Source organism: Pongo pygmaeus, chromosome 6 (genome assembly GCF_028885625.2).
Source record: "Pongo pygmaeus isolate AG05252 chromosome 6, NHGRI_mPonPyg2-v2.0_pri, whole genome shotgun sequence".
Taxonomy (NCBI): Eukaryota; Metazoa; Chordata; class Mammalia; order Primates; family Hominidae; genus Pongo; species Pongo pygmaeus.
The window spans coordinates 120,769,122-120,793,673 of NC_072379.2; the positions used below are offsets into that span (position 1 = coordinate 120,769,122).

General features: G+C 37.0%; 1 protein-coding gene across 4 annotated transcripts in view; it reads left to right on the forward strand.

Annotated features, from left to right (window-relative positions):
- The first annotated feature begins 218 nt into the window (after positions 1 to 218).
- The window catches only part of PTPRZ1 (protein tyrosine phosphatase receptor type Z1), a 187,816-nt gene continuing 163,482 nt past the window's right edge, over positions 219 to 24,552 (forward strand). For 2 of the 4 annotated variants that reach the window (XM_054496480.2, XM_054496481.2), the window contains exon 1: positions 219 to 646. In XM_054496480.2, coding sequence (XP_054352455.1) covers positions 589 to 646 — 58 coding nt within the window. In that variant the 5' untranslated portion in view covers positions 219 to 588. The remainder of the gene's footprint in view (positions 647 to 24,552) is intronic. The other 2 variants (XM_054496482.2, XM_054496484.2) reach the window with 1 other exon arrangement.

The following is a 24,552-nucleotide window of genomic DNA, read 5'->3' on the forward strand; positions in this document are numbered from 1 at the left end:
CTCCAGGGCAGCGAAACCACTGGCAGCGGACAGGGGGAGGATTGTCGGTGTGTGAATTGCTACTCTGGGATCCGGACCCAGAGCGGCAGCCGCGCCCCTCCGCCCCCCGCGCGACCCCTGGTCCGCTGCACGCTCCCAGCGGCGCGGTCCTGCGCCCCCGCCCCCTCCAGAAGCCGCGGCGCGCACAGCCCGGCCAGAGCGCGCACCCGGCACTCAGGCTTCGCTGCGCTCGGAGCGCTCAGACCGCGGCCGCCGCAGCCGGCGAAAGAGGCAAAGTCCCGCACGCCGGAGGACATGCGCCTCGGCTAGCGGCCCCGGGCCCCACCACCGTGCGTCTTTCTCCAGATTATTCCTCTCTCGCTGTCTCTGGCTTTCTCTGTCTGTCTCTGTCTCTCTCTCTCTCTCTCTCTCTCACACACACACACACACACACACACACACACGCACGCACGATCTCACTTCGATCTATACACTGGAGGATTAAAAAAACAAAACAAAACAAAAAAACAACATTTCCTTCGCGCCCCTTCCCTCTCCACTCTGAGAAGCAGAGGAGCCACACGGCGAGGGGCTGCAGACCGTCTGGAAATGCGAATCCTAAAGCGTTTCCTCGCTTGCATTCAGCTCCTCTGTGTTTGCCGCCTGGGTGAGTGAGAAGAGCTCGGTGGGGTTTCAGCTCCGGGATCGGTGGGATGAGGGTGGGAGCATTTCAGCGTGTCCGCGACTTGCCGCCGCCGCCATCTAGCCAGGAGGAAAAAGGGACAGCCAACTGGGCTCCCACGGAGCGGGCGGCCGCGCGGTGCGGGCAGCTGCGTGGGATTTGCGCGCCCCCTCCCGCCCCGCGCCCTCGCCCTCGCGCCTTCCATGGACCCGCCGGCATTCGTTCCCCGAGCCCCAGGAGACCGAGCTGGGGCTACTCGGATCCCTGCCGCCACCGTTCTTCTCTCCTCTTTTGCAAAGTGTAGAAATCGCCTTTTAGATATACATAGGAAGATAAATAAATGACCAGAAATACAGCTGTGATGCGGGGCTGCGTACTGTACTGTCTTTTTTGCTGTTCATTTTTATGCTACAGGTATGATGGGCTTAAATGGAAAGTACACGTGTCTGATGTGAATTGCAGACACACAAACACACCTGAAAGGTAGTAACAGGCACAAGCACCAACCTGACTTTTCAGGGTTTTTTTTATTACTTTAAATTTAGTCATATTCAAGTCTGGGCAATTACTTACAAAAAAAAAAAAAGTTCAGTCAAAATCTCTAGGTTTTGCCAGTGCTGCCAAAATCGGAGGAGAGCTGCAGGTTGATATACTTATTGATAGATTTCATTTTTCATCCACACCCTCCAGGTTGCATTTAAAACCGAAATTGCATTCTGAAATAGCCAGTTTAAGCATTCCCTTTACCTGCGATACAGACTCAAGTTTTCCAGTCATTTTCGAAAAGTGCAAGATTGGACTTTTGCGTTTTATTAAAGAAATGCTTTTTTTTCCTTCATGATTTTCCATCGCTATAAAATATAATGGGTTTACGCATTAACCTAAAAGTTACAAAGTGTTGTACTTCGCTTTCTGAGTACACATATTTAATTCTTTTCAGAGGCTCCCAATTTTTAAATTTTAGATGGTTCATAATAGAGTAGATATTAAGTGTACATTTTCATCCAATAGATGGTGCTGCTCTTGGCACAGTAACCTTTACAAACAGAAATTATTTTTAAGTTCTAATAAATGAGAATTACATTGCAAATATGGTGATAATTGCCCATAGACCTCCACACACGGACATAATTTAAATTTCAAAGGCTTTATGAAAGTGCTCAGGGGTGGTGTGATGCACAGTTGACACATAAGACATGCAGGAGAATCTCTGGTCTCCATTGATTCTAAAACCTTACAGTCAGTTCTGGAGAGGGGAAGACATTTTTTAAAAGTACATGGTCATCAAACACACACCTGTTGAATTCACATTTCTATTATAGATCTATTTTAACAATGAAGTCAGGTCCTCTTAGTAATTGAATTATTTAAATAAATATCACAGTAGCAAGGAAATAAACCAGAGAGTATTGCTTTGTATGTCTTCAAAACCACATGCCCAGAGCATGTTGTGGATCCTTTTGAAAAAAAAAATAAATAAAATTCACACATTATACAATTCATCTTTTTAAAGTGGTCCAGTGGTTTTTAGTATATTCGTGAAGTTGTGCAGCTATCACCACTATCTAATTCCAGAATGTTTTAATAACCCCAAAAAGAAATCCCATGTTCCTTAGCAGCCATTCCCCATTCTCCATGACCCCAGCTCCTAGCAACCACTAATCTACGTTCTGTCTCTATAAATTTGCCTATCCTGGACATTTCATATAAATAGAATCATGCAACTTGTGGCCTTTTCTGTCTGTCTTTGTTCACTTGGCATAATGTTTTCAGTTTCATCCGTGTTATAGTACGTATAAGTACTTCATTCCTTTTTGTGGCTGAGTAATATTCCATTATGTCAGTATACTAAATATACCACATTTGCAAAGGTTTTTCTCTGTAAAGCATTATTTGTAGCCTATTTTTGGTTGTATAGTTTTCAGTTTGTTGGACATTTTCTTTAAGTCTTTGGTGATATAAAGTTTAAGTGTAAAGAATTTAATTAACTTTTAAAGACTATCACAAGCTTATGTAATGCTACTGAATGTAAGCTTGCATTGGAACTCCAAATAAGTTTTGTTGAGACTGGAAGGTGACTGCTTTTGTATTCCTCACCATTTTAACAAAGTTGGCCTTTTACACAGTTGCCAACAGGCTGACCTGGAGGCATTGGCAACATCAAGTAACATAAATATCTTGATCTTGGGGCAGCATGTTTTGAAAAAGTGAGGCACATTATCTTCAAATGGAAAAGTTAGGCTCCATTTCAATTATTTTTCACTCAGCAACTACTCCAGTGTTTGTGGATGCACTTACCCCTCATCTTCAGTGTTCTTAGAGCCAATGAGGTAGCCTGACATATGTAATAAGTGCTCAGTAAGAGTCTGTCAACTGACTAAGGCTTGCTGTACAGGAGAACAGCTCAATACAATTTGAGCATTAGGCTGTCGTTCTTACCATTATCCAAGAACAAGTTGTAGAGTTCACTAAGATGTTGATTATTGGCAATTAAGAATGTCTTAGTGATCAGATCATATCATTTTGTATCTAAAATGTCCTGATGTTTTGAACTGGACATAATAGACCAACTGCTTCTTTCAAATCACTTTCCAGACAAAAAATTTATCAGAATACATGAACCAAAACAAATTTTTCTTGACCCACTGAACAGGTATATCTTATGGGAAAAACTGAAGTGGCTTTCCTGTAAGGAGGCTTAACTATGAGTCATAGGGGAGAGGTAGATATTTTAAGAGCTTTTAAGGAATAATTTCTTCCAATTAATGGGAGAATTCAGGATCTTTGAATTAAGTGAATTATAGTGCTGAAAGGTACACTAAGTTCAAATGTATAAGTATTATTATTAAATATGTAATGAATCAGATTCTGAACTTTTCAGTCACGTCTTACTGCTTTAAGAGCCTCATTAACAATAAATTCTACCCAACTCCACTGCAAGAATTAACTTCTTAATTTATGCTGGTTATAAAGTCTGTGAAATTCAATATGTTGTGACTCTCAGTTTGGTCTATTTATCCTCTGAAAACAAATTGTAACCACATATAAAAAATATTCATGCCTTTTTCCCAAATAATAACTAGCCTCTATTCAGAAAATTAATTCCTTTTGATTGCAGAGTTGCAATTTTCTTTAATTCATTTCTCTCTCCTGTTTACATATACTGTGGTTGCTTCCAGTCAGGGAAGTTTGCCAGGAGAAATCATTTCACTGATGAATTCATTTCTACTCTCATGTCTGCACTAGAGATTCAAGATCTTGCTTAAAATTTTATGTTGTGGGAATTTTGCTTCTGGCAAAAATTCAGGTTTTTCTGGAAGCATAAACTGCGTTTTCTCATTCCCTTTAACTCCGAAAAGATTTGAGTACTGTCTAAAGTGAGAGATTTGCTTGACCACCCATTTGCTGACCGTTCAGACTGTTGCATGGAAATGGAACCCCCTCAGTCAGGACGAGAAGATCTCAAAGGAAGGCATAATTAAGAAGATGAGCCTGTGTTTCATTTTCAGTTACCATCTACTCAAGTGTCTACTAGGTGCAGTTTCAGCACTGAGCATTTTATGTTCATTTTCTCATTTCATTCTCCTCAAAACCCTTTGATATTGGTGTTTTCATCTTACACCTTTTACAAATGAGGGAACCCAGCACAGAGAACTCAGATAACTTGCCTAACATCACACATCCTGATTCAGCCTGTGTATTCCTTCCCGCTCCAGAGCCTGAGGCTTTTCCTCTTTTCATTCCCAGTATCAATTTGCTGTTTGGCATTCACTAGCTTGCTTACATGTGACGTGATGGTACATTTCACAGTCCCATTTGCTTTTCTGAGAATCCCTTTCATGATTTTGCCCATGTACTCTTGTATTACTTTTTTATCCTTTTTTGAAAATTAAGGCATAATTTACATTTTTACCATCTTGAAAGTTTTCACAGATGCATATGGTCATGTAGCAATCACTGTAATCCAGATACAGAATCGTTCCAGCTATGCTACTTTAACTACTCATTCACTAGATATTCACTAAGTGCCCGACATCTGCAAGGCACCATGCTAGGCGCTAATAATTCAGCCATGCATCAACATAGACTTAAAACTCATGATGCTCACAACCCAGCTAATCTGATTCAATCCCACAATGAAAACTGTCTTTAAGTCTTGTTTTAAAGATACCTTTTCTGTTCACAACTAGTTGAAAATAAGTCTTTTCCAAATATCTCTTAATGTGTTGAATATGTTAACTCTCAAATATTTTAAAATGCTTCCTACTCCATTAAGAATTCCAATGGTAAAAGTCAGAGCCAATTTAAATAAGAGAGAGATATGTGTGTGTATACATATATAAATGTATATATATGCATATACATAAAAGTGTATATATATATTTATGTGTTTGTGTGTGTGTATATATATATATATATATAAAATTGTATTTCAACTTTTAATGTCTGATTGAGATTAATTCCTAGAAGTAACTTCAGGTTACAAAAGGAAACCAATTTTTCTCTGTGTTTGCAATTTGTCAGAGACATGTATAGCATAATGTATAGAAATTAAAGAAAGAAAAAGTATCATATAGCACAATCTTAAAACACTTATATTTTAGAAATGTCCTGTTTAATACCATAGCCACTAGGCAGATGTAGCTATGTAATTTAAAATTTATTAAAATAAAACAATTCAGTTCCCTAATCACACTATCCACATTTCAAGTGCTCAGTAGTCTGTGTGGCTAGTGGCAACCACATGGGACAGTGCAGACATGGAACATCTCCATCTGGGCAGTGTTGTTTTGGAAAAACAACAAAAAACGCTAGTAAAATAATGATTGATAGAACTCATGAGGAGTCATCAACTCAACTAGAAAAATTTCTAAAGTCCTTGAAATTGTTTGAAGTGTTCATGCTTGTGAGTTAGTTATGGTTTGTATTGTGTTAGCCTGCAAACATTCTAGAAACACGATGGGGCCTTTGGTAGAGCAGCAATAGGTGAAAAGAGTTCAATGGCCACTTTGTAGCCTTTATGGACTGAAGTTGAACAGAAGAGATTAACCGCTGGTTCGGGAGTGAGTGCTCTGCTCCCATAGTACATTTTCCATAATTTGTTCTGTTATCCACTGTATTGTTTTTCAATTTATCTGTCTCCTCGACTCGACTACATTATTTGAGGGTAAAGAATCCATTCTTACATTCTTCATTCATTCATTGTTAAATTCATTCATTGAAGAATTCAATGAAAAGTTCAATCAACATTGCATTCTTGAACTTAGCACTTACTGTAGGTGCCAATAAATCTTTAATGTATAAGGTTATAGAAAGATTGTACAATGAAGCTTCTTAGAAAAAAAATAGTTTGTTGTTGAGACTGGCCAATTTTCACTGGTCTTTCCCTCTTTTGATTATGATCTCAGTCTGGGAGTAAGGTCAGCATTCACCTTGACCTATCCATCTTTAATGTCACTTCTGGTACGCAAACTTCAATTTCATTGATTCTCCCAGAAATACACATAAGCATATAAGCATCCTCTATGAGGCTGGAGCTGTCATGAATGTGATTAATGCCTGTACAAGCATCACATAGATCCAGACACTATCTGTACATGGAAAATAAAGCTCCTGTGATTGATACTGAATGTGTACTTACAGAAGCAGTCTTGAGCGAGCTTTTAATTCTAGATGAGTTGGCACCAATGAGTTTTGGATACATCCCAGGGGGCTGGAACATCAAGTCAGCTAGTGTGCCACTTTGTATGTGTACAAGTGCATGTGCCTGTGCTGCTTTGCTGTTGGGGAGGCGAGGGCAATGGGAGATGCAGGATGGTCAGTAATGAGTAAATAAAGTATCTTGAGCCCATGAACACTGTATTTTCAGTCAGCCAAAAGCTATCATATTGGTTTAAGTCTTCTCTAGCCAAGAAGGCCATAAGAGATAGTGGCACAAAACAGTTTTGAAAACCAGGCAAATGATGGGAAGTGCAGTTTCATCATGTGGATGTACGTGCTTTTGGAGTTTGTCAGTAGTTTTATCATTAATCCTAGAGAGGATGTGCTACACAAGTTTAACTCTGCACGTAGCAAATATTTAAACTGAGTTGAATTCAAATGGAATGGGGCATGGGATCAGTTAAAAATCTTCATAGGAGTCAAAAGCAGAAAAAAAGGAGGTGATCTTTTGTTAGGATATTTGCTTTATTTTCTTCTGACCTACCTTCCTCCCTTCCTTTTTTCTTTCCTTCCTTCCTTCTATTTTTCCTTCCTTCCCCTTTCCTCCCTTCTTCCCTCCCTTCCTCTTTTATCCTTCATTCCTTTAATACCTCCTTCTTTTCTTTTTCTTTTTTTGTTGCTATTTCCTCTTCAGCTTCATTTTAGCATGAGTTTAAGATAATTAAATAAACTTAAGTTTGCTCAGCACCTTGATGAAAAGTTTGGTAGGGAAGAGATTAATGCTATTTGAAATCATTAGTTAAAAATATTTTTACTGTGTTAATATCATTTGGGGGTCTTTGTAGTTAACATAATTTTTAAAGTATGAGTTGACAGATGTTTCTGCCTAAATATACCAGTGTGGTAAAATGGGCTGATTGTCTTTGTTTTCCCCTTCTGATATTTGCCCACAGATATTAAAGTAAACTCAGTTATGTTGGATACTGATTAATGTGAAGTTTTTGGCCTTATTCAATAAGTACAAGTCAATTTATGTGCACGCTAACAGGGGATAGTTTTTTTACAAGTTTCCTTGGAAATGTAGTACTTGGGTATTTGGAAATAATTTATTCATTAGTAAGAAAGAAGGATTTTCTGTTAGAATATCCGTAACTATGATGAGAATACAGATATCTTCCTGCTCTTGGAGAAACGTTCTACCCTTTCCCTCTGCCTTCCCCTTTAGCACTTACTGTATAAATTTTCTACTTTTTCACTGTCACTGACTGAACTGCCTATTTCTTGAATCTAAAGCTCTAATGTATTTACGTAAGGATGGGTCTCACTATGAGCTCTTTTCTCTGAACTGATTAACTCAGTACCTTCAGTAGGAATAAAAAAAAAACTTGATTTTTAAAATGACCCCTTTAAGCAGAGATCATAGTAATAACCAGAGTCTTGATTACATGCTTAGAACATGCTGGCCATATATAAGGAAGTTTTTAGATGTTCTAATGGTTTTTATTCATATTGTCATCAGATTAAAAATGATTTCTATTATTAAATTTTTACCCACTTGCATTCTGACACATTTTCTTGAATAGGATATGTCAAGGTGGTGTTGTCTCAGCTGCCACACAGAGTTGTGCAAAATCATGATCTGCCCAAAGGAGCATAAAAATATCCTTGAGGAGCATGTGGGATATTATTGTCATGTGTGTTTTAGTGCACAAAAACGCTGACAACCATTTATCTAGGTCGATAATTCTCAATCCTGGCTGCATTTTGAACTTACTTGGTGTTATGGACTGAATGTTTGTGTCCTCTCCAAAATTCATGTTGAAGGCCTAACCTGCCGTTATGATTGTATTTGGGGATAGGGCCTTTGCAGGGTAATTAGGTCATGAGGGTGAAGCTGTCATTGATGGGTTTAGTGTCTGTATAAGAAGAGAAAGAGACCAGAATCCTCTCTCTATTCACCATGTAAAGACACAGCAAGAAGGCAGCCATCTGCAATCCAGAAAGAGAGCCCTCACCAGTAATCAAATCTGCTGGCCTTTTGATCTTAAACTTCCCAGCCTCCAGATCTGTGAGAAATAAATGTCTGTTATGTTAGCCACCCAGTAAATGGTATTTTGTTATAGTAGCCCAAGCTGACTATGCACCTGGGAGACTTTTAAATCATACTGATGCCTGGGCATCAAATCAAGTACTTCATAATGTATGGGTGCTGAGCCCAGACGTGGACATTTTCTTAAAACTCTCCAGGTGATCATAGAGCACAGCCTGGGATTAAAACCACAGATCTAGGCCAACTTCATGACACTACTAATCTTAGTTCATTTTTCTTAAGGTGGAGATATTGGCAGGTTTTATGCTGTCCTAAAACAAAGCTAGTGCCCCAAGACAAATGTCCTGGAAATTTTCCCGTCTCTCTCTCTTCTTAAGGCAGTTTCAGTTTCAGAGTAACCCTAGAAGGAGGAGTATGCTCTATGGTGGTTGACCTCATAGTCTTTGAAAGCCAGGGAAACTTCAGGCCAGGCAGTCTTGGAGTGGGTCCAAAGATTCAAGTCTATCAGCTGGTAGGAGGATAAATGAACCAGCTTCTGAGATGGGGACTCCAAGTGACATTTATCCAGACACAGGCACATAGTATCATTCATTTCATCAATGATACATATTCTTGTTCTCTATTATTTATTTTCTTTCTCCATGCATAGTTTGTTAGAACTTGGCTTTTTGTTTACTGTTATGAAACAGATATTAAGATTTAGCTATTGCTTTTTCATTTTAGCAATTTGTGTTTTTTGTGAAATTATTAATCGGGTATAGTCTATTTCTTTTTACTGTATTTGAAAAGCACCAATAGCTCCATTTAAAAATTAACAATGAACTTTTCTAGGTGTTTCAAATAACTCCTTTAATATACTTATTAGTGACGATGCAAGTACAAATTAATTTAATGAATTGTTTTCGAGCATCTTCTTTGGGATAAATATTCCTCCAGAGAGACTATTCTTCTCATGGCCAGCTGAACTTTTACAAGATAGAAAGATGCATACATAAGTAGGTCTCATGCATGATGGAGTTTCTGGTGAATGAGAGTGTGAGCTGTGTGGAGATATATTTAGTCTTAAATTCACCTCTTGGAAGGTTTCTAGTAGGAGATGGGATTGGATATAGACCATTCAGGATAAATGGATAGAGCTTCAGGGGTCACCATGGGAGCAAAAGGCATCAGAGGCATTAAGGTTGGCATGCAGAGAAACATGGACTGAAAGTGAGAACATGGTAATTGGAGGGAGGGGACAGTGGGGAGAGGAGTATAACAGAAAAAGGTCTCAAATGGTAGGTAGGATTTACAATGGCCAGTCGAAGAGTTTTGAGTTTGAAATCTATTCATTGTACTATGGGAAATTACTAAAGGGTTTTGAGCAGTGAAATGGCTGGAATAGATCTCTTTATTTTAGGAAGATAACTCAGGTATCGGAGCATAGGATGGATTGAAGCCGAGGGAGACAGGGAATCAGGAAGCTTGGTTAAAAGCCTCTTACATGGTGGCAGTCACAGTGGAAATTTATAGATCATTTGGGATATAATAATGTCATCCTCTTTATAGAATTCTTTAATGTTTAACAAGCACTTTCAGATACATTATCTCACTTGATATGAATGTAATTGGTATAATTGGTAGGACATTGTGCCATTCTCTGGAGTGAGTCACTGGTGATCCCTAAGGGAGTGTCTTCTCTGGGAAGGTGAAGATGTAGCATGGAACACATGGAATCAGAGAAATATCCAGGAAGGAAACGAGAAGGTAGCAAATACATACAAGTCCACAGAAGTTGATAACTTGGAGGGAAGAAAGAAGAGAGAGAAATAGAGGATGGTTGCTTGAAACCTGATTATTTGTTGAATGGTGAAACTCTTAAATGGGTTAAGACAAGGCAGTAAATGACTCTAGACATTTTCTCTGAACGGATTAACTCAGTGCCTTGAGTAGAAAGAAGAGGAAATAGTGCTGCTAAAAATGATTATTTTTTTTAGAGATTAGAGTCACAACTTAACTAAAACAAGCAAACTTTTTTAAAGGATGGATTTTAGCATATTTATAGTTTTAGGTTAATCTTATCAAATGCCAGTCTGAAACTGCTTACTTCATTCACCTTTCAAACCCTTGTATTTGTCCTTTTTACAGTGAACACATGTACTATTGTGACATTTCAGCCAGCATTCTGCCAGTACACAGGCTTTCTTAACCACAAGTTCAGATTACTTGAAGGCCATCATATTTATGTCCATAAACTAGCATCTTTGTAAATTGCTTACAACTTGTATTTTATATAAAAATAGTGTAATGGAAAATAATGCGTAGAGTAGGCTTCTCAGAATTTGTTTAAAAATTGACTTTGGCAGTTTTCGTTGTTGCTGTTTCTGAGACGGAGTTTCACTCTTGTTGCCCAGGCTGGAGTGCAATGGCGCAATCTCGGCTCACTGCAACCTCCACCTCCCGGGTTCAAGTGATTCTCCTGCCTCAGCCTCCCAAGTATCTGGGATTACAGGCATGCGCCACCATGCCCAGCTAATTTTGTATTTTTAGTAGAGATGGGGTTTCTCCATATTGGTCAGGGTGGCCTCTAACTCCGAACCTCAGGTGGTCCACCCTCCTCGGCCTCCCAAAGTGCTGGGATTACAGGTGTGAGCCACTGTGCCTGGCCAGTTTTTTCTTTAATTCATGAAAAATACATAGGATTGTTTACTCTATGTCTCTTAAGATACATTAAGATACATGAATTGGTAAATTAATCAATCATTAAGTTCAGGAAAGAGAGAAGGCGGCAGCTGTCAAGACTGAAATGTAAGCATATTTTTTCCTTATGTAATGAAAAAATATAGACATGTTGTGCTATATATGAGTTGAATGCCAAACTTTTGTCTATTTTAAAAGTATGACTGAATCGATTTTCAATAGAAGTATTTGGTTACTGTAAAGTTTCCTTTGATGGCTTTCAGATGGGGAAATGACATGTAATGGTTTATATATATAAATACATTTATATAAGTATGTTATATGGAAACATATGTATATGTGCATATATGCATCTATATACACACCTAAATAAGGACACATATAAATGCATATATGTCAGTGCATATATATACACAAATGCACGTGTATATTTCATATATATGCATTTTTTTCCTGCTGCTAAAAACTGATACTGCTTTATTTTGAATGTTAAAAGATTACATCCTTTGGAAACATCATTATGTTTAATTGTAGCATATATCCTGGATATTTTGAGCCTGACATTTTCCTGCCTCCAACATAAAGGACAGAAAGAATGCTGCTTCTTCCTGTGACCTGAATACACTGTCGGCCCTCTCCAAAGGGTTTGGGCCCAGTTAGAGCAGTGAAACTCGGTTCAGCACATGGTTGTTGAATGTTTACTGTGTGCTCCGCACTCTCCTTGGTCTTTTTAAATAAATTCTTTTTGTCTTTGAAGAGTTAATCTGGTTACAGATATGAATTGTACCCTGGTGGGAGCATACCAGAAAAGAGAATAATAATGTAAATGCTAGACTATTTGGATGAGATTTTAAGTCTGTGGAAATTCAGAAAAAGGAAAGACAAAGATATGAATTCATTTTTTTTTAAAAAGTCTCTGAGCATGTGAGCAGCACTTCTTCCTTTTGAACATGGATGGACCATTTGCAGTTGCATTCAGTATTATGATCCTCCTTTGTGCCTCTCCCCGTCGTTTTTGCTACATTCAAGAAACATAACAATAAATAACAATAAGCCTGTATTACTCACTTTAGGTTATTTGCTTAAGGAGATGCTTGAATATGGAAGTTTGTTGGTTTTTGTCTCCAAAATGCATTTAGGGTTCCCCAGCATTCCACTTTATCACATTCAAAATAATTGGGTAAGTAGGAAAAGATATAAGCAAAATGTGTATGTTAAAACACTCTTCTTATATGTTCTGTTCAACACCTACCACTAGAAAAATGTCACATAATTTCCACAGTTAAGTCTATCCCGACTTGAGCCTTAATTTTTGGTGGTAGCAGCTGCTATTTTGCGACAAAGGTAAACTCTTGGTGCCAAAATTTCCAAGAATGATTTAGGATGCATATGATTTTTGGCCACTCTGGAGAATTTTGAACGTAGATGGCAATGCTGTCTGAAAAATGGATCCCTGTGAAAGATGCACAGAGAGTGAAATCACATTTAATTAGCCAAGAGTGGCTAGTGTATGTTGCCATTAAATCCTTTAAATTACAACACATCTGGACACCGTCCATTCCACAAGAAAGTATCCAATGATGCTTCTGTCTTATCTGTGAGTCCAGCTTATTTTCTCCTAACTTCTCATTACTTTTTAACTATTCAGCATTCTTGGCATAAGAAATCAAGAAAACACAAGATGCTTCCATGTTTCTCAATAAATTATTCAAAATGTTATACCAACCCCTCCCCACCCCCAAAATGGCAAAATGCCCATAAGAAAGTATTTCAATTCCCTATTTGGAAGGAGCTTTTCAAGACATCCTCTTTTACTTCACATTTTAAAATTAGAATTCTATAGCATCTGTCAATTTGGAGAGGGGAAAAAACACTTATAATTTTTACAAACATGACAAGAGTCTAAGTTGTATTAGACTTGATGGCATTCAGGCAAGCAAAGATCAAATATTCAGCCGAATAGTCTCTCTGCTAATGATAATGACATATAAACCCTTTTATGGTGACATGGGTTGGGTCTTCTACTGGCAGAGAAAGTGTATCTTTATGCGATGAGTTCTCACTCTTAAATACAAGGGGAGTGCTGGTTTTTAAAACGTGAGGCTTTGAGACTGTAGTACACAGTTTGCTGGAGATGTGTTTGGGTGATTGAGCTACTGGGGAAAACGCACTGAAAATAGGTCATCAAGAAAAGATTGATATAGACTTTTTTGTGTGGAAGTAATTATGCTTGATTATTGCAGTCTGTTACTATCTAATATGCCAGACTATGAAGTTTCAGTGAGAAAATATTAACATGTGCACATATAATCCTACCTAGGATCTGTAGACTGGAGTTTAAGTTCCTACTGATTAATCCTCACAGGGTCTTTATCTGGTATTCAGTAATAAAGAATGGAAAGTTTTTTGTATATCATATATGTTCTTGTTCATTCACTTAAAAATCCCAAACACATACGTTAGTTCATCAAAAACACAGCTGAAACATTCCACTCTATTAAATTTAACACACACACACACACACACACACACACACACACACATAGCCATAAAAATAACAACAAACTCATCTACTATCAAAGTAGGAAATCTTCACCAGCCTACTTTCTTGCCAAGATGTATACTGTTCAATAAACACTTTATAATTATTACTTATTTGACATAAATTATTGCCTAAGGCCAATGTTAAGAGACTTTTTGCAAGTTTGTAGCAATGACTATTGAAATGATTTAAGGAATCGGATTATTAGGACTTTCTTTTTACATAATGTGTTTCCGTAATTCTCAGAAAGCAATTCTACAACTGACTTTAATAACAAAACACAATACAGGTATGCCAGGGTCCCCATCCATGGAAACCTTTGAGAAAATAACGAACGAAATTTTGTGTTTTTTCTCCTCATCAGGGGAAAGGACCTATAGGTTCTTTTGAGTTTTGATGTCATGTGATACTCTTACCAGGGCATGCAAAGTGCTTCAAGACCTGAACTCAAGCTACCTGTCCAGCTTTACTTGAATCTCCACATGTGTGCTCCTTCCCTTTGGCTCAATCTTTTCCTTGTCTTGGGGCGGATTTGGGCCCCATGCATTCCTGTTGTCTTTTATTTTGTCTGTGAAACTTTCTCTAACACATCATTGTCCCCTTCCACAGGAAGGGAAACATCATCTCACCCATGATGGTACAGCACTCACATTGCGTGTCTGTTGTTTCCATGACTGTATCTTCGAGGAGTCTGGTCTCCTCATGGGATATAGCCACTCCTCATGGGATATAGCCATGGGATAGAGCTCATGGGATATGAGCTCTAAAGACTTCTTGCTCATGTAGTAGGTGCTCAGTAAATATTTGTGGTATAAATGAGTGAGTGAAATTACTTCAAAAGCGATCACTTGAAAAATAGAAAATACAATAATTTCTGCCCAGTCAAATGTTAAACGTTGCTACCGCCTCAACTAATTCTGTACCCCCATTTGGCAGAGTAAGCAAGTTGAGATCACATTTGCAGCATTTGGAATTAGAATTCAATTCACCCTCAAATTCACTCAATCCCTCTTAATTTTTTTATTTTAAAAAAAGGTAAATAGAAAGTAGGTCAATCAAATCACATTCTCATTTTAACAGGTCCAAGAGTCTATATAGATTTTGAACTGAATTGGCACACAATCATGGACAACTTCCTAAGGGCTTTTACTCATGGCATTCAGAGTTTTAAGAAAGAAAATTAAGTGATTGGAATAGAGTACAATAGTGAATGCAGAAGAAGGGAAGAAAGATGACTGTAGCCAGAAACACGAGAGAAAGAGAACTATAAGTTTCTTTATTCTAAGTAGTGGTGGGAGAATCTACTTTTTGGCCTGCACAGCGGATGCACCATTTCTATGGGTAAGTTTTCCCTATGTTTCCTGTCAAGCCAGGGTTTTAATGAAACAAAAAGATACCGGATCCCTCTCACTAACACCTCTTCATCCCTCCAACACCCCAGCCAGTGCCAGCCAAGGGCATTTCTCTCAGTTCCTTTTATCCCTTTCTACCAAGAACAAGATCTGAGATATGTGAGATCCTGTTTGATTCAAGCTTGGAGAAAGCACTGTATATTTTACAGCCATTGGTTACCTGTTGCTGTCAATAGCTGTATTGTCAACAATTTATCATGGATTGAATGCTTTAAAATTTTTGAGCAGCATAAAAGATTTGTAGAGGAAAAGCTATTTTCCTTAGAAACGAGAGACAGTGTTTTTTGATGCTTCAAAGTCTTAAAAAATGTAGGAATATTAGAGTTATGCCTTGCCCTGCTTGGTGGGTTTTGAGTGATATTCTGAGACCATACATTTTGTGTCAAGAATCAGTTTCTCTTCTTTGGGCTGCTGATATTGTTTAGAGTATAGATGAAGACTCCCCAGTAAGACATGTAAAACAGTAAGGGACTGTGAAAAAAATAGATCTTGAAAAATAAGTCTATCAAGATGGGGCAAACGTTTAGGGGAATACTATCAAAGGTAGTGTTATGTTCAATAAAAGATGGCTGAAATAGTTATGAGACTAATAGACAAATGGAAATTATTTACACAAACTTCTGTAACTGCCCAGTTCTGTGAAAAACAAGAGGAAAATCCAATTCAGAAAACACTCATACCTATCAGAATTAGAATTAGGATAATGGATCCACCAAAATATGTGATCACTTACACTGAAAGAATAGCCATTACTTTTAACTTAGGGTGAATTTGACTAATATTGAATAATAGGTGATTTAAGAAATTATTTTGAAATGTTTGTTTTAATATGCCAGGACAAAATGTAATTGTTATAATTTAAGAAATACATAATTAAGAGAAAACAACACATCTGAGGGAAGTAATTATAGTGCTTAGACATTAGTTAAGAGACACTAAAAAACAGACTACTTGTTGAAATAGTGACGTTTGATAGAATATTAGCTATGTTATTAAAAGTTTAAAATCCATTATTTTATTACATAATAGCTAAAAGCAGCAATATTTGGTCTAATGAAGAATTGGCAAATAGCTATAAGCAATGATTAAGGCTTCTGAGGGACTTAATTTGGATAAATCAGGTTTTAAAACACAATTATATAGGGAATGAATTAAATTATTGAAGTTTTAAAATTATGAGCACAGAAAGGAATTATATAAGTTTAAAATTAATTTTTAAGAATGAATACTTTCATCCCACTTTCAAAAGGCTTTGTTTTTTTTTAAAAAAAAGTATTTAAAATGAGGCCTGAGTCAAACATTTCAGTATGAGAAGCCTTGCACAAAATTTAGCTATTGTAGTTATGGTCCTTTGGAAGCAGTATTAGTCATAAAACTATGTTTAGTCTTTGTATTAGGATAAATTTACTTCGGCTTCTGAAGTTTTTGATAAGGATATATCTTCTTTGCAAAAGCAGAAAGGGCTGTAAAATACTAGAGAATGTAGAAAAAGGTACCATAAATTACTTTGGAAGGACTTCCTGCCATCCTGAAGCAAGGTTTTGTGTGAATGTTTACAGCTGACTGTCACATCTTTAGTTACAAAATTCAATTTTTTTGCATTATATCCATTCATAATTGAAACATTGGTGTTTTATTTCAAATTACTAGCTTAGCATATGATAAGCTAATCAGCAAATGTGGTTAAAATAATGGGTGTTTCTTAACATGCTATTATTTCTACCATTAGAGAAAAATAAAACAAAACAAAAACTCCTCTCTTGAGTTCTGCCACATTTCTCCCCTTCCATTGCCTGCTAAACTTTTGGGAAGAGTTTTCTATAGTCACTATCTATTTTCTGTCCTGTCCTTTGCTCCTGAACTCAGTTTAAACAGGGTTCTGCTCCCACCATTCCAAAAAAAAAAAAAACAAACAAAAAAAACCTTATCAGTCCCACCAGTGCCTTTGACGTTGGTGCATCCAATATTCAGTGTTCTTGGTCCTCACTTTATGGACCTACCAAGAGCTTTCGATTGTTATCATTGTGTCATTCTGGAGATGCTTTGTTCACCTGACTTCCAGGATGCCATACTTATCTGGCTTTCCTGCCATCTCACTAGCCACATACATTGTACTCCACTGTCTTCCTCAATCTCTTTTTCTAGTTCCTTCTCATCCCCCCAACTTCTAAACATTGTAGTCCTTAGAGTTCTTCCTTGGGCTACTTCTGTTTTGCGTCTACACTATTTGCATGGCTATCTCATCCCTGTATTCTCTACATTGGTAACTCCCAAATTTGTCTTTCTAGACCAGAAGTTGTACCTGAACCCCAGTGTCATAGATTCAACTATCCATTTAGATATGTAACATAGTTCTAAACTTGACATGTTCAAACTTGATCTCCTGATCTTCCTCCCGTCCCAACTCCTACTTCCGCTGTCTTCTTTATCCCAATAAATAACAACTGCACTCAGTTGTTTAGGACAAAAACCTTGGAGCCACTTTTAATTCTTCCATCTTACAGCCTACACATAATCTTCCATTGCAAATGTCAGTATTGCTCCTGGGTTACATTTTCTCATGGTCTCCATCCATTGCTACCTCCTATCCACACTTGCATCGTGTCTTCTTGGGTTATTTCACTGGCTTCCCAGCTGGTCTCCCTACTTTACCATACAAATCAGCCAGGGTGATTTTGTTCAAATGTAAGTCAGATTATGTCACTCTCCAATTTCTTGTTTAACTCAGAATAAAAGCCAAAATCTCTACTCATGAAGTGTCCATCAAGCCCCAAATGCTCTGGCCTCCTATTATTTCTCTTTTTATTTTTTTTTAAATTACTTTATTATTATTTAGAGACAGGTCTCCCTCTGTCACCCAGGCTGGAGTGCAGTGGTATGATCAGAGCTCACTGTAGCCCTGACCTTCTAAGCTGAAGCAATCCTCCTACCTCAGCCTCCTGAGTAACTGGGACTACAGACATGTGCTACCATGCCTGGCTTTTTTTTTTTTTTTTTCAAATTTATTGTAGAGACAGAATTTATCTATGTTGCCTGGGCTAGTCTTGACTTCCTGGACTCAAGTGAACCTCCTGCCTCAGCCTCCCAAAGTTTTGGGATTAAAAACTTGAGCCACCATGCTTAGCTCTCCTGTTACTTCTTCAGTGACCTCCTACTCCACTCTCCCCTCACTCCCCTCTTCTGGCCTCACTGTCCTCCTAGCCATTCTGAATCACCAAGGCACATTCTCTTCAAGGCCTTTGTTGTTGCTATTCTCTCCATTTGGAATGCCTTTCTTTCATAATTAATTATGATCCACTTCCTCACCTCCTTTAGTTTTTGTTCAATGATACTTTTTCATTGAGGACTTCCCTGGACACACTGCAGTGATATTGCAACCACCTCTCTTCTCAAATGTCCTCTGTCTTCCCCTCTTTATTTTTTTCCTTAGCTCTTATCACTCATGCATTTTTCTAAATTATTTTATTCTCTATCTCTTCCCATTGGAATGTAAGCCCCATGAAGGTTTTTGTGTTCGTTCACCATGGAGCCCCAGACCCTAGCATAATGCCTGGTGTATGCTGGGTGCTTAGTAAATATTTGTTGAATAAAATAACCTCTTTTTTTTTTTTTAGTTTGATTTTGCTTGAATCCTATTTTGGCTGATATCACTGCTTCTTTTTTTAGCTTGTGTTGCCATATATAACTTGCATTGTCATTTTATTTTTGACAGTTTATGTAACTTTTTATTAACGTTAAATGAACCTTGCAAACATCCTATAATTACATTTTTTGACCTTGTCTGAAATCTTAGTATACTTTTTCAACATTCTTTCTTCATCTTGTTTGATTTTTCATATTTATCCATACTAATTGTGTTACATACTCTCTAGTTTTTGCTTTTTGCACTGTCTAGTCTTTGCATTTATCATTTCTAGGTCACATTTTTAATTATTCTAGACATTAACTAGTAAAATGCCTTAAGTTTTTTTTCTGTCATTGTCAAAAGCGAAACTGTTTTCTGAGTCCTGCACTACAGCAGAGAAGAAATGCATTACCACCCACCACCAGCAGCCTTCTTCCAGCTCCCTCTAACTTCTCTGTCACTGTCATTTAGTATTGTAAATACAAATTTGTTATTTTAAATACAGAATGTTCTTAAGTTTTTTTGTTCTTTACATTTTCTTTGGATAGTCATACAGCAGCCAGCCTAACAAAAATTATTTGTATTTTTTATGTCTTAGAGCTTGTTGTTGGTTGCTTTATACCATAATTTTAGCATTTGGGGTTGGGCTGTTCCTTGAAGTAATTGTTTAAAGTGTTGTTAGATAACTTGTTTTCTGTGTAAGACATATATGTTATGTCTTTTTTCTCTTCACATGTGCAAGACAACCTGGATGCAAATAAAATTATTTGGTTACAACCTTTTTTCTTACAAAACATATGGTCCCTGCTTTTTTATGTTATGGCATTTAGTGTTACTGAGAAAAGAACGGAAAGTTCCACCTCAAGGTCACTTCTTTTATGCAAGATTTGGCATACTTAATGGCTGCAAGAGGAGGTGGGGTGGTGGGATAGGAAATCTTCAAAACTTAGTACCTGCCTGGTAAAAGGAAGAGACACAGAACTCTGATTAGTTGAGGTATTAGACCATAAGAGTATTTTAATTTTCTCTCCATCAACAAAATAATTAAATATATTAAAAATTATGTATTTGAATCTTTAATATTTAACAAGATTATTCACAAGTATTAAATTTGGCTTTTCAATTTCACCATTTAAAGGGCAAAGTCATTCCTGCCTGATATATCTTAGAGTTCTTCAAGCATCTCAGATATATATATATATATATATATATGTAATGTTTATATAAATGTCTTGCAGTGACTCTTAAGAAAATAATCAATTCTCCATAATAAGGCAGTTGGGATTTACCTGAAAATAAAGATAATATATCAAGACTTAGCAATATGCTAGCTTTTCAGCCATATATATCATTTTCTGCATGGTAGTGGGTATCTTTGTTTTTTTGAAAAATATTTTCATGATTAGAAAATTATACACAATCATTGCAAATATTCAGAAATAACATAAAATATATAAAAATAAAATTTATCCACAATTCCATCAGAGATACAAATTTTTAACATTTTATTTAACTTCTTTCCTGGCATTTTTCTACATGCACATACATACACACAGAGAGGCAGGAAGGAGAGAGGGGGAGAAAGAGGAAGAGAAAGGTGTACATTTTTAACAATGATTGCCCTATACAAATGGCTTGGTGATTTGCCTTTTGAATCTAAAATATACTGAAACTTTGTCATGTCGTTAAACATCATTTTTAGTCACTGTGTCAGTTAGAATATAGTTTGATTGCATGCCCAAAAAAACCCCAAATGGCTGTGTGGTTCAAACAAGAATAGGTTTGTTTCTTTTTTCTTTTCCTTGTCAGTCCAGACTGGTGGGCCTCTCTTTTACAAAGTCAGTCAAGATGGTTTGCACCGTGGTGTCGACATCCAAGCTTCTTTTATCTTGCTCCACTGTCTTGGAAGTATTACTCTCTTCCATATTTCCTGGTTAGTTCACAATCCTGTCAGTATTCTGTCAAATGAAATGGAGAAATGGGGAAATGGCAAAGCCTGCATATTCCCTTTACAGATACAATGCAGAAATTGCACTCTTCAGTTTGCCAGAACTTAGCCGCAAGTCCACAAAGAAGACCGGAAAATTTAGCATTTATTCTGGGTGGCCAGGTGCTCAGCTAAACAATTTGTGACTGTAGAAAAAGGGGGAAATGGTTATTGGGGAGCAATTAGCAATCACTGTCAAACTAGTATTTCATTAAAATATGTTTTGACATTTTTTTTCTGTTATTCACAATGCATTCATGAATATTCTTACATTTGGTTCCCCTGTAACAACAACTTCTTAATGATAGCCAAGGATTCCTAAGTATTTATAGGGTTCCAGATAGTATTTTAATTATCTTGTATATATTTTTTCAGCTGAATATAATAATATTATTAGGTAGCTACACTTCTTTATCCTCCTTCAGGGATATGACTGAGGAAGTCTAGACTTATAATAGGTTAAATGAGAAAGTGTTGAACAACCTGATCGTGTGCACAGGGCTAGTAAATGGTTGATTGACATGAGACTCAGATCTATGTCTGAATTCCAAGTCCTTAACTCCTACTATCTAATCATTTTTTAGAAAAAATTTTTAGAAGGAAAAGTTCTGCCACAAAGTTAGGCATATTTCTAAGACTGTTGATTCACATTGTCAAACTGCACTCTGAAAAGCAGGTGCCAGTTGGTGCTCCTGTCAGCAGTATATGGAAGGATTCCTTTGCCAAAACCCTTCCCAGCATTAAATGCTTAACATACCAAAAGAACAGAAACACCACTCTAATACACCACTAATACATTAGTTGACATTTATTTGATGAATAATATGGTTAAACATTTACATTGATATTTATTATTGTTTCCATTTCTTTTGTGAATTGCTTTTTGTATAAATCTTTTATTTAAATTGCTTTTTTTTTATTATTTGAGAAGGGATCTGCCTCTGTCACTCAGGCTGGAGTGCAGTGGCATAATCTTGGCTCACCACAACCTCCACCTCCCAGGCTCAAGTGATCCTCCCACCTCAGCCTCCCGTATAGCTGGGACTGCAGGCACGCACCTCCACACCTGGCTAATTTTTGTATTTTTTGTAGAGACATGATTTTGTTATGTTGCTTAGGCTCATCTCAAACTCTTGAGATCAAGCAATCTGCCCACTTGGGCCTCCCAAAATGTTGGCATTGCAGATGTGAGCCACCACACCTGGTCCTGAATTGCCTTTTATCCCATTCAATCATTGCTCTTTTGCTTATAGATTATTAGAATTCTTTGTCTTAAGGATATGTAGTTTGGATTCCCCCTGACCATTTCCTTGGATTTTGATAGACTTTATTGGGTTTGGGGGAAGGTGTATTATGTTCATTGTCTTTGTCATATATAACTTTTTAGGTAATTTTGGGATTTATAACTATGGAAGTGGATAGATTTTAAAAGTGAAAGATACGCTAAATGTCATCATAGTTAGTTCTTGCTTGAGAGTATCACCTTAATTTTAAAAATGATAATCCCTCTCTTAGTATAGAAGACAGAAGGAAAATGTGTCCTCTGAAGGCTTTTATTTGCATAAATTGTTTATATCTTTTATTCAACAATCTTTAGCTATTTTGATATCCAAATGCTTTAAAAGGGTGTATTATTTCTTTCTCTTCTAAAACAGAGGATGTACCCCTGGTTTTTGGAGCCCATAAAAATAGGCATTGACCTGAAAGTCTGGCTGTGACCCTAATGAGAAAAATAGCTATGACCTGTCTCTCCTGTCTGTTCTCTTCTAGTACTGTTTCCCCTACCCTCTTTAAGTCTTGCAGGTGTAGGATAATCATACTTATTTCTCTTTTTTGAGAGATAGATTACTGAATTGCAGGCTTTTAAGAAATAAGGGGACTTCCAGGAAGTTGATAGTGTTGGGTAGAATTGATCTCATAAGCTAATTAGAATTTTTGCAGACCATTTGCAACAAAAATAGCAATGCCCTTTTTCTTAGATTTTTATTGAGAGAGATGTAAAACAATATTTTAAAGGAAATGTGAACTACAGGAGAAAGTAAAGATTTTGTTTATTACAAGTTGTAAAGGCTTAGTTTATAAATTATTTTATTGTAAACATTGGTACAATTTTATGAATCTTCTAGTGTTACACACTAGAAATAAAGATATCTCGTTCTTAAAGGATCATTTGAGAGTCTTCAAGATGACTCAGATTGGCCTTATGTGGAAAGGATATAAAAGGCTTTGGCAGCCTACAGTCTGTACACTAAACAGGTTAAGAAAATAATTGTCAGTGAAATGCAAAAGACCAGATCCTTCAGATATTAGGCAGATCTCAAAGAAATAAAAGTTTGGCTTAGCATCTTTCCCCTTCCTTGATGTATTCTTCTCCTATCCTCCCCAGATACATATTATTTTGTTGCACTTGGAAGGTTAGAATCCCCCTTTCTGCCCCTTGTCTGGGTCCTCCTTCGTGCCAAGTGTTACCAGGCTCCCTAGTCAGTCATTCTGCCTATTTTCCCAATCAAATATCCATTTCTTTGAGTATCCATGTATATATATATTCACTGATTATCTGATCAACGTAATTTATACTGGACTTTGAATTTCCAACCTTAATAAGGACATATGTACATTTTTAAAAAGGAACACATTAACAGCAATGATTCTGTAATTGATATAGAGTAGATGTTTTAAAATTTTATTGTGATAAAAACACATAACTTGAAATCTACCTTCTTAAATTTTTGAGTGTACAGTATAGAATTGTTATATGCACATTGTACAGGATCTAACTAGAATGTCTTAATCTTGTATGACTGAAACTCTGTATCCATTGAACAACTTCTCATTTTTCCCTCTCCACCAGCCTTGGAAACTACCATTCTATTTTCTGTGTCTAAGAGTTTGCCTACTTTAGACACTACAGCATTATTCACAATAGCTGAGAGATGGAAACAACCTAAATATCCATTAATGGATGAATGGACACAGAAAATGTGATATATGTATCAATGAAATATTAATCACCCTTGAAAAAAGGAAGAAAACCTGTCATATGCTACAACATTAGATGAACCTTAAGAACAGTATGCACATCCTGGCTAACATGGTGAAACCCCGTCTCTACTAAAAATACAAAAAATTAGCCGGGCGTGGTGGTGGGTGCCTGTAGTCCCAGCTACTGGGGAGGCTGAGGCAGGAGAATGGCGTGAACCCAGGAGGCGGAGCTTGCAATAAGCCAAGATCGTGCCACTGCACTCTAGCCTGGGTGACAGAGTGAGACTCTGTCTCAAATAAAAAAAAAAAAAAAAAGAAAAGAAACAAGAACATTATGCTAAGTAAAATAAGCCAGTCACAGAAAAATAAATACTGTATGATTCCACTTATATAGATTAGATATTTTTGAGGGCTTGGGGTGAGATATTTCTGGGGTGAGATATTTTTCATTGCTCCATGCTTATGGCTTTAATCTATTTTTCCCTCAATTGGCAATTTACCTTAATCTCTAAATTGTCAGTGGGTTTATTTGATAATCAACATTTCTTGTATAAAGAAAGAGACTAGCTTGGTTTGTATTGTCCTTATTAATAATAACCATTTCTCAAGACAATCACAGTAACAGACACTTTGTATTTGTGTTCTCGTATAATCTTTATAATGCAATGATAGACACTATTGTTGTTTTTCTTGTTATTATTGGTCTTTTAGCTTCCTTAAAGTCATAAATGGAAGGTAGCAGAACTTGGATTTGAACCCAGGTCTGCTGATAGCAAAGCCTCTGTTTTTATCCTCATACCCTTCAGTGATAATGGGCTTTACTCATGATAATGGTGGAGATACAGTTTGAAATAGGTTTGACATAGATTTAGCATACACATTCCTAAGAACTAGTCTCTATGGAAAAAAAAAAATGTAACATGACTTCTTCAAAGCCAGAATCTCAAGTTTTT